The sequence below is a fragment of the Antrostomus carolinensis genome, unplaced genomic scaffold (assembly GCF_000700745.2).
Source record: "Antrostomus carolinensis isolate BGI_N321 unplaced genomic scaffold, ASM70074v2 scaffold9986, whole genome shotgun sequence".
Lineage (NCBI taxonomy): Eukaryota > Metazoa > Chordata > Aves > Caprimulgiformes > Caprimulgidae > Antrostomus > Antrostomus carolinensis.
In genome coordinates this window covers 45,623-57,010 of record NW_010319798.1, presented here as the reverse complement: position 1 = coordinate 57,010, position 11,388 = coordinate 45,623, and the positions used below count along the sequence as shown (strand labels likewise).

At 39.2% G+C, this 11,388-nt stretch overlaps 1 protein-coding gene across 1 annotated transcript in view; it reads right to left on the bottom strand.

Moving 5' to 3' along the window:
• Positions 1-11,388, bottom strand: part of WDFY3 (WD repeat and FYVE domain containing 3) — a gene marked incomplete at its 3' end in the record, with an annotated part of 84,341 nt that overhangs the window by 38,852 nt on the left and 34,101 nt on the right. Inside the window, exons 11-14 of the mRNA XM_029085294.1 lie at positions 9,690-10,147; positions 7,591-7,674; positions 1,732-1,909; positions 474-688 (exon numbers count right to left, since the gene is read on the bottom strand). Of these exons, the coding sequence (XP_028941127.1) occupies positions 474-688; positions 1,732-1,909; positions 7,591-7,674; positions 9,690-10,147 (935 nt within the window). The remainder of the gene's footprint in view (positions 1-473; positions 689-1,731; positions 1,910-7,590; positions 7,675-9,689; positions 10,148-11,388) is intronic.

Below are 11,388 nucleotides of genomic sequence, written 5' to 3'. Positions count from 1 at the left end.
TACAAACTGAACTGCTAAATCAAACTGCTGGCCTGAACCTTTTCCAGTCTGAGGTATTTAACACTGCATGGAAATGTCTAGGAATCCACTCCTTTCCACCGCAGTGTTGCTTTTAAAACCATCATGTTTCCTCTTCCTGAGGACTTAGCCAGGAACGGCAGTTCTGATAGCCTCTCGAGATTTGCAGGAAGGAAGCACTTAAACTTCAGTATCATCGCTGTGAAAAACACCAAATAGATTTCCCCACTCCACAGTTCTCCCCGCCCCCCTGCCCTCCCGGTTCCCAATGTCTCCAGGGTTACACGTTGATTAACAGCAGCAAAGCAGTCTATTTGATGAGAAATGAGATCCTGTGTGATCACTACCACACAAGGTCACTTATGCTCTCTACCAATCCGATGCATTTACAGCCAGCCAGCGACAGCGCAGGCAGCAGGACTCAGCTCAAGTGGACTTCAATGCTATCTCCTGACCTCAACACCATCGGCTGCAGCGCCTGGGAGGCCAGCCTTTCAAACATCCTTTGGAGTGGCGGATGCAGAGAGTGGTCCTCATCAGCCAGAGCAGCACTGCATCTTTGTAGAAGTCGTGCATGGAGCCCAGCTTCGCACATGACTTGCTGGTTTCTTTCTGTGTGCACTAGAGATTGCAGGATATTGGCCACTGCCAGCTGGAGATCCAGCGCATGCTGAAAGAGAAGAAGAGCATGCAACTTGAGAAGATGCAAACTGAGAAGGCAAATAAAAGGAAGCCCATATGCATAATAAAAAAAAAGGATACTACCATTAGCAATAAATACACAAAACCTCTTCAATGTAAATACATGTGCATATGTGTGTGGGTGAAGAGACACTTTCATCTCTTTATGACAAAGGATAAATGATATGAAGGATTACCACAATCATTATAAAGAAAAATAAATCAGGTAGGAAGGGTTAAATGAACCTCTCCTTTTCACCAGCAGAAGTGAGTCAGTTTAGAAGTTCCACATGCTTACAGTGTACTAAGAACTTTTATTTTTGTGACTGCTAAGCCACTCACAGTAACTTAACATCCTCATCAAAATTTAAGATACACACAGCTACCAAGTTAATGTCCTGAAGACAGAAAGTCACCATGCTCATCCCCAGTAGAAGACAAGAAAAGCAATCAAGTCTAGTAATTATTGTGAGCTTTCAGAACTGTTTACTTTTTTTTTTTTTTTTTTTAAATCAACAGTGTTCTTCAGGGAAGACATCTCAAACTCAAGCAACTTCAAAAAATGTCCAACAAATCCTTTATATACAAACCATCAGTAGAGGTTTTGATTTGGGAATTGCACAAAGCAGGCAGTACAATTTTGGAACTAGACCATATTCCAGCTATTTCAAACAGCACGTATACACCGAGCTATAATGTCCAATCCCACATCCTTCTCACACTACTCGTTAACACCTGACACATCAGGAAAAACAAGAATTCATCACAACGCTTGGAAACTTATCTGATGGCCACTTCAGACATTTCTTTAAATTTACATTGTTGCCTGGAGTTTGAAAGAGAAACAGAACAAAGCCTACAAAATAAAACAATTTGTATCAGATCTCTATGTCACCACAGTTATTCAACTTGATTAGTCTGTATCAGCTTCTCAGCATGAAACAAGAGGACAGCATCAGTTTGTTCATTTCCCATGGCCATCCTTTTTCCCAGTCACTCTGAAAGCTTAAGATAGCAGGATATTTTCCCTACCTCTGGGTGTGTAGCTGATCCAACAGAGGCCAAAAGATCCAGCATCGCAAGCATAGCACCAGGGTGGATAATGACCGCATCGGAGCTTTGTACGGACACGGGTCCTGTTTGGAGTTTCACATCAGCTATGTTTTTCTGAGGGCAAACAGGAGGTGTTGAAACAGAATGATATGCGTGCCTGCAGGACAGAAAACATCCCACAGTTACAACACCCACCTATTATGAGCTTTGCATTTTTCAAACAGCTCTAAAATTGAACTGGTCTATAGACGTTATTCCCCTCTCCTTTCTCTTTCCTCAGTTAGACTTCCCTCAAGTGCTTTCTTCTTCTCAAACCTGTTGGACTTGTTTCCCCAAAGACAACCTGGAAGGGTCTCAATTTCTCAACTATGCTTGAACTCAGAAGTCTTTTCCACACATGCTACACAGTCTGAAGAACTTCAAGGTTGCCTTTAATGCCTCCTTCTTTTCATTCTAGTTGTAGTGGCAGCACACACCGACAGCAGCACACAAGTTACCATTGCTCCTGCTCTGGGGGACAAATTCAGCTTTGAATACATTTCTCCACATTTCCTCCTCAACAACTGATTATAAACATGATATCACAGAAGTCCTGGTAATCTTTAACTAGCCTACAATAACAGAAAGTTGGTCTCAGTGTACACTCATGCCAGCAGACCATATGCTCTCAGTATTTCCATTACTGCTATGGCAATTCAGTTTTACATTAAGCTGCTTTAGTCTGATACAGGGAAAAAGAGGCTTTGACATACTGACTTAGAAGCAACCACTTATGCTGAGAGCTGTAGACATGTTTTTCATTGAAACTCTTGGAGGAATCAGCTTGATGCCATTCTTATTTCAGCACAAGATTCAACACACAAACAGCATGAGCAGCTTACTGAACATATGCTTTCAAGATGGAATTTTAGAAGCAAAAGATAGCTCAACAGACTCATGCTCACCACAAAAAACCCACAAAAAACAACATAAAACAAGCAACGAACCAAAATCACCCATATTCTCACAGTATTTATCATTATGCTTACTTGTAAGAAGAAAGAAAACAAACTGGATGTAACAATTTTTCTTGAAGATCAGATATTGCCTGCCGTTTTACAAGAAGCACATACAGCTAAAAACAGGTCTCTTCCTATCAAATCAGTTGCAAGAGGCATTTCCTCTCTCCTGTTCTCAGTGACTGAGATTTACCTAACTCCTAAGCCTAACAGAAATAACACTTGGAGACTTGTTCTGCCTCACCCATTAGGCACTTTTAACTAGGAAACCTTCTCTCCTGGGAAAAACAGGACATAGATGGGAGATGAGGAAGGCTGCAAATGCAATTCTGTCCTAAACACTTTGAACATCTCGAACACATATAGCCACCCCAGCAAGAAATGTCATTTGCGGGGGAAGGCTGAGGCAATGGATTATTTAGCCTAATACAGGACACTAGGAAGTATAGCACAATCTTCTTCTGCAGGCTGGAAAATGGGCTGGATAAACAATGTTTCAACAGAAGTATTCCTATTAAAAAGGGTCATGGTAGATCAACAACAACTTCTCATCTGGAACAATTCAAGAGCACTTTTTGAAGAAAGATGAAGTTACTGATGCTTTGCTCATTCAGCTAAAACTTATAGCAAACATAAAATAGTATGTTTCTATTGTAATCAACCACTAAGAAAAAAAATCAGCCCAAATAAATTTTTCTAGTGTTTTCACAAACTCTCTAACCATCTATTTCCTAAACTTCTCTAGCAGACTCACCGATTGAAGCATCTGGCAGGTAGAGGAAGGCTTCGGTGTCTCTTTTAAAACTAAATGTTATTACTATCCTAGAGAGATGTTATTGCAGCCCTTTTCTTTGTCTTAACGCAGAGACTGAAACATGGGCAATTGTTTCTCATGCATTCTAGCAGCACAGCTCTTCACTTGAAGAAAACTGCTCCCTCTGCAATTTCACCTTGAGCGTCTCAAAACAAGTTTTACAGGATTCAGTTTAAAAATGACATATCCGTTTGTATTTAAGAGCGATCTTCAGTCAAGTCAAATTCGACTCTCCAAGACATTGTTCAAGATCAAGCTTCTGTCCGCTTTTAAGCCCAAATTTTACTTTTAAGCATCCTGATCTGCACTATCATGTTCACTTCATTAAATAAACTGTGAGATTATAATATGGTAGTACAGGGAGAGCCTAATAAAAACTCAAGCCTTTGCTCTATACGATCCTGGCCTCAAATGGCCTGGACTTCAACAGTACATACAATAAATTGGAAAGGGGATACAGTCAATACTAGGCAATTTGCTTTTCATTTAGCAATCTAAGTAAAAGTTATGTTGTTAAAGAATATGTTATTTAAAGTTTTTTACATCACTTTAAAATACTTTCTATATTTAGTTTTTCCATATAAGGAATACTTGTATCAAAACAATGGAAAAATCCCTAGTTCATAAAAATTTCTCTAGGCAGGGGAAAGAAAATAGATCCAACAAAATCCTGCCAAAGTATTCATTGAATGATACAGGTCCATGGGTCAGTACAGAACCTGCAATAAATTAATTTAGCCACACTTATACATTCTTCATATGATCCCTTTAACAGAAAAGAAAGGAAGAAGTGGACAATAGGAAAAGGCAGCGTACCGATGATGACACATAGATCTAATTTAACAAAAAGTAAAACTGAAGAAAGATTCAAACTTAAAATATATAACTGATTAAGTGCAACTCTTGATGAGAATTGTAACACCATTTTCATCTGGAAAGAAATAAGTAAGATTTATTGTAGATAAAACCTCTACATATCATTCCCCAAGAGTGATCACCATACAAACTTTGTAAAAACTATGGCTAAAAGTAATTTAAAGTGAAAGTTACATTCTTTTCTCTACTTTACCCGTCAGGCCCAAAGCGTCAGAAGAACACTTGGCAAAGCTGTAGTTCTTGATTGAAATTATACAGGACAGGTGGAAGAACAATGCATTCCAGGTAACAGGGAGGACAGCTATATACCACCATCCCAACACATGTACTGGAAGGGTCCTATCTACTCTGTTTACACAAAGGATAATACTTGGAGGGCACCGCTCCTTGGGGAAATATAGCTTTGAGAAGTGGCAGACATGTCTGAGAGAGAACATTAGCCTATCTGTGTCTCCAGAACCATCTTAGACTGCATGCATCAAAACCAGAACTGTACTATTTTTGTTTATAAAAGTTATTTGTGTGCAGTGTCTGCTTGCTCTTTTAGACAAACAATACAGGGGCTCTCCCTCAGGCACCTGTCTTATGAGTCAAAAGGCAGAAAACCAGGCCACAGCACCAAGGGAGATCCCAGAGAAGCAAAGTAAAGCAGATGGAAAACAATAAGAGAAGAGCAAACACTTGTCTCAGAAGAGGCAACTTCAACAGAATCTGACCATATCTGACATTTAGAGAAAAAAAAGAAAATCAAACAATATTTGTCTACAAAATCCAAATTGCTTATTTTTGAAAGTAGGAAGGTCCCAGCTACTGGCACTGAATTCACTAGGAATGATAAACACAACCGTGAGAAAGCAGACAGCTGCTCAAACAGACTTTTTGAAAAGCCTAGCCCTGTCTATTTTTTTACTTGAAAACATGCTTTTACAGAAAGGATCTGAAAAGTCACCCATTCTTTCTGTCCATTTTTGCTTTGAGTCTAAACATAACTTGTAAGACAAAGGCCTGTTTTGTTTGTGAAGATTCATGTCAAACACGTTCCATCACCTCAGTAACTACCCACATTACTATAGTGGTGCTTACCTGAACTGCCCAAAGCACCCCATAGGGATACTGACTTTTTAAACTATCCAATCTTTATCTTGCCTTACACCACAGTTTTCAAATAATTGCTTGCTTTTTCAGTACTACAAAAAACCAATAAAAGAAGCCTAACATATCTATTCATATAGACATATATTTATATTGTCATTACCAGGCTGCATCAACTAGCCACCTGGCACTCTTTTATTCATTACAGCCTCGAATCAGCTCCTGTTTGGCAGGCACTGCATATGTTCTGCAGCAAGCCTTCACATACCTGTGTGTTTGAGCAATTCAGTTAAATGAGCAGACAGACCAGTTGTACCTGGGAGAACAGTAACATGTAGTATAGGAAAGGGCAAACCTCAATGCTAGAGGTTAATACTGGGCCAAAGCTGTAAAAAGCCTCCACAGGAAACGCCATTTTCTTAGAAGTTTCTTCAGAGTAAATGAGAGGGAAAAAGAGTTTGGCAGCTCAGGTTTTGCTCTGTGAACTGCAACTGCTACGTTTGTTCTTAAATGCCTCAGTATCAGGAAAAAAAAAAAGGAAACGACAGTCTAAGAAGTTCTGGATTATCAGGAAAGTGGCCTTGTCCAAACCAGGACCTGCAGGATACCCAGCTATGATTTGGTGTCCTGGGTTTGGCTGGGATAGAGTTAATTTTCACAAGAAGCTGGGAGGGGACACTGCCAGGATAGCTAACCCAGATTAGCCAAGGGGATACTCAATACTATATGATGTCATGCTCAGTATATAAACTGGGCGAGTTGGGCAGGGGTAAGGGGATCATGGCTCAGAAATGGGCTGGGCATTGGGTTCCAGGTGTTGAGAGACTGCACTGTGTATCACTCACTTTCTATATACTTTTATTAGTATTGTTATTATTATTTCTTCTCTCCTTGTGTTGTCCTATTAAACTGCCCTTATCTCAACCCATGAGTTCTTCCTTTTTCTTCCAATTCTCCTCCCCATCCCATCAGGGTCTGAGGACTGAGTGGCTGCATGGTGCTTAGTTGCCAGCTGGGCCTAAATCGTGACACTTGAATAACATCACTCAGCAACAGAAAAAGGCTTCTCCTTACTACTCTACTCAAGTACAAACATCTCTTTTCAAAGCAGTTTCCAAAAGCAGCTTTGATTGTTTTGCTTTGTAAAATATTTTACATTCCAAACATGAAACTTGATGGCATATTTTAAGTCAAACACCAAGCAAGAATGACCTTATTCTCCACACATGGCACCTGCACCTCAGATAACCCATCATCTTTCAAATGTCTTTGTAGCCTTCAAAAGCAAACCTCTGCCAAACCTGCATCTTCAGATAACGAATGGCTGCCCCCTTCCCTGAGGCCTGCAGTAAAAATCTCCTTTTCACTATTTGCACAGGCCTGTAAGTCAAACTGTTGTTGAATCAGTAAACTCTTTTAAAATTAAATAAAAATAAAAATCTGCCAGACACTAAGAAGCATAAGAAGAGATAGTAGCTTAGGTGAGGCAAGGGAGAAGTGGGCACTAGGATTTCTAAATTGTGCCATTTGTGCTTTCTTTCCAAACCTTTTAATTTAGCATGTCTCTACATCAATTAGTAGTCAAGTACTAACAGTTCATTCTTTATTTTTTATCCTGTGGAATTACTAACGAGTAAGCACCTTAACAAGCCATCCACCTTCCTAGTGAAAGCACTTTTTCTTGAAAAATTAGTGAAGAAGAAATCCTGCTGTATTAATTGCTCTACTAGCACAGTCTGAACTTCTTTGAACTGCTCTTGAGAGTGTAATTTATAACTCTCTCAGATCATTTCTTACACTAGAAATTATTTGTTTTTGAATCATGAACTTCACTAAGTGCCTCAGGGGTCTCAAGACATCTCTAATGTCATACATTAGCATCACTACCGAGGATTCACTATGAAACATACCATTTATTTTATCCAGTAAACACACAAGTGAAAATGCACACCTCAGAAAAAAATAGCAACTTGAGAGAAAAATAGCCCAAGAACTAAGAAATACAACAGTGAGAGAGAAATCAGAAGCAAGATCAGCTTCTCTTTAAAGGGTTGGTACCTTTTCCTGGACAAAGCTGGCGTACCCCAGGGAGAGGGGAGAGAAGTCTCATTTGTCAGGCAAGGAGGGATCTGTTCTGCACGACTACAGACAAAACAGACAGGGGTAGGACAGAGAGGTTAGAGAAGAAACCAGAGCCCATAAGCTTGTTAGTTTAACAAAAGCGCCAATAAAATCATTCCTAGGATCCATTCTTCAGCAACAACACAGATGACAAAGGACACTACTGAATGACACGCATGAGGTAAACACGTGGACATGTACTTTTTTATGGCATGACTCTGCAGTGCTTGTTCATTACTCTGCAGAAGTTTGTTGATATGACCATGCTAGCAAAACAAAACATCTTTCAATATTAAACATCAGAAATTGAGAGGAGAAAGTAAAGCCTGACCATATTAAGTATAACCAACATGGGTAAGAAATAAAATCAACGTAAACTTTACAACGAATGAGGATCAGAAAATTTAAGAAAGATGGGAGAATGTAGTCACTGAAGATGACAGCAAAAAAAAAAGGAACTTAATGAGGTAGCTTATGCAACAACACCATGGGACGGACTTACCCCACTGAATCTTCACATCTTACTGTCAGCCAGTGTTATAACTTCTGCAGCATATGCTATGCATTCCTAACACACATTTTCCTTCCCCTATCTGAATGGTTTAATAATACTTTAAAATGATATCAAGTAAATTGGTTTCTGCACGTAGCTTTTGATTTTTGTTTTGTTTTTAAACAAGAGAAAAGCATTAAGATTTGCTGATTGGAGGCAAAATTTTCATTAACAAAACCATGAAGTTTGTATAGTCACCTACTTTAAGAAAGCCTGACCAACTGGCAACTCTATTAATATCTCAGCATAGACAGCCACACCTCCAACACTTGGAAAATCAGACCCTGTGTTTGACTAACTAGGTGGTCCATCTTGGAAAAAAGGGGTCACATACACTAAATAGCTGAGGTGCAGCAGCTCCAAGGTCCTAGACATGCAGCTTAGGTCTGTGGTTTACTTTTTTGTACCTTAATTTATGAGTCACAACTACTTTCAGACAAGCCAATCTTCAACACATACTTCAGTAAGTTTTGTTGTAATTTTGAATCAACTTTAAACTTTATTGTTCATTTCAAATCTCAAGTATAATTTAAATTCTAGTTGTTACCTCTGGGAGAGTCTTCCAGTTAAATTTAAAAAAATCAGTAATTTACAGACTAGCCAGAACTTTAAAGAATGTGCCAATCCATCTCAAACAAGATGTGTAGTCTAGATTTGTTTATTTTGGAGAAAAGAAGGTGGAGGGGAGACCTTATCACTCTCTACAACTACCTGAAAGGAGGTTGTAGAGAGGTGAGGGCCGGTCTCTTCTGCCAAGTAAAAAGCGATAGGACAAGAGGAAACGGCCTTGAGTTGCACCAGGGGAGGTTTAGATTGGATATCAGGAAAAATTTCTTCACTGAAAGGGTTGTCAAGCATTGGAACAGGCTGCCCAGGGAAGTGGTTGAGTCACCATCCCTGGAGGGATTTAAAAGATGTGTAGATGTGGTAAGTGTGGACATGGTTTAGTGGTGGACTTGGCAGTGTTAGGTTAACAGTTGGACTCAATGATTTTAAAGGTCTTTTCCAACCTAAATGATTCTAAAGTCATCATATTACTTAAAGTCCCATATCAAAGGAAACATGAACTTAGGGTGTGACCTTCAACAACAAATTTTCATTTGACTTAATAAAAGCATAAAAATCTAGTAGTTCTGTATGATAAAGCAACCAAGACAGTCTGTCTATAAACCAACAGGTTGCTTCAACACATCAAATATTACCATAAACTGACATCTCTGTCTTAATTGCTGCCATGACAAAAACATTCAACATCAGAGAGAACACTGCATACCCTGGAGAACACCTGCAAACTAAGTCAGTATTTGGTGAGATGTTGACACCTTATATTCCTCTCACTGGAGTGAAGGAGCAAAGAAATAGATTAAAATGGAAATACAAAAGCTTGCAATGAACATATTTGAAGAAAACTATTTTGTGGAACATTAGGCCAGGGGTGGGGTGGGAATAGAATAAAAAGATATAAGAAAAGAGGGGTTCATACCTGTCAAAAGAATCTGTTGCTACCTTGTAGAGGTAAATAAAAAGTTTGCTGCAGTGTCTTAGCGTAGGTGACACAGAATCCAGGGATATTAGGTCATCCTCCAAAAGTCTTTGAAATAGTTGTGTATTTGAAGGAAAGATGTTCAAGGGACTTATTTTCCTCAAGTCTGAGAAGCAGCCAAGTAATCGAACAGCATCTGCCAGTTTTTCGTACTGGATCTCTGTTTTGAAGAAATGAGAGTTGGCTGGCTCGTAGCGCATTGCTGCAGTCAATGTGCAGAACACAGTGTGAAGCAGTTCAAACACTTGATTCTGGTTTACTTTCTCCCAGCCATTCTTAGGCGGTGAGCACAAAGATCTTTCCATAGCAACAAGTAAAGATGTGACATATACAAATCCACCAACTTTTCTAAAAACAGTTCTTGTGCGATGACTTTCTCTCAGCACCAAGAGTAGGGCCTATAGACAAACCAAACAACCAAAACAAAGAAGAAGAAAAAAAAGCAACAGCATTAAAAACAGCTTGAAAAAAGGTAGGAATGTTTTTGTTTGATATGCTAACAAAATCCTCATGTCGTTTGTCAGAATTTGGTAATGCCTGAAGTCTCCCAAGATCAGCTTTGTACTGCAAGAGTCCCCATCCTCAAGAGCTTACAAAATAAAAAGAGAAAGAGCAGGGGAAAAACTAAAGCATTGCCCCTTAGAAACAAGCAATTAAAGAGATAAATGAAACTGCCAACAGAAAAGACTCGACCAAGCATAGAACGGAACCCAAAATCCCCAGGTAATTCCCTTAGTGATAAGGCAAAGAATATAGCTATTAGCAAGGAATCTACTCTGCCATCATACTTCACAAACAATTTCAAACAAGAGTGGGCAAATGACTACCCGTAGCAATGAGAAATCTAAACCTTCATGTATCCTAACACAGGTCTCCCAGAAATCTACAATATATAAGCACTTGGCAGCTGCAAAGCCACAAGAGCACTCAAAGATAACAGCATCAGCCCCTCAAACCCACTTATTTTTAGCCTTCCTCTACAATGAAATCCATAAATCTCTGAATTAAGTGAAGCTTGATTTTAAGAGTTGCTGTTCAAAAAATAAGCCTGAGAGAGAGAAAAACAAAAATAGATAAAAACTTACTTGCTGAACAAAAAGCCACAGTATAAACAGCAGAAACTACATGAAAATAGGTACTAGAGAATAATACTAATTTATCTGTGAAATAAGGGAGTGGGGAAGCCCATCCACTCAACCAAAACCAAGCAAACAACTGGCTGTCATGGGAAGTTTGACCCCCATGTTAATATGGAATATAGAAGAAAAAGTCTCTCTACACAAGGCATCACAAAACCCAGAAAAATGTTATTGATACAGAAAAACAGTCTAGAGGGGTGAGGGGAATCTTTCATGACCAAAAGTTTACTTCTTCAGAATCACACCTTTTTTTTTAAAGCACTCAGAAGATGGGTAGTGAAATAGACTGACATTCCTTTGAAGCCAGTATCACATTTTCTGTCAAACTTGGACAAACAGTAAGGGACACATCACTGCATCATTCTGGGCTGTCAGTTCCATAACCAAAACTTCCGAAAACAGTATCGATGGAAGACAAATACAGCAGGTCAGATGCAGGACAGAAACCCTGACTTTGAATCTTAAATCTGTTGGGAAACTGCAATATCATTTCTCTCTCC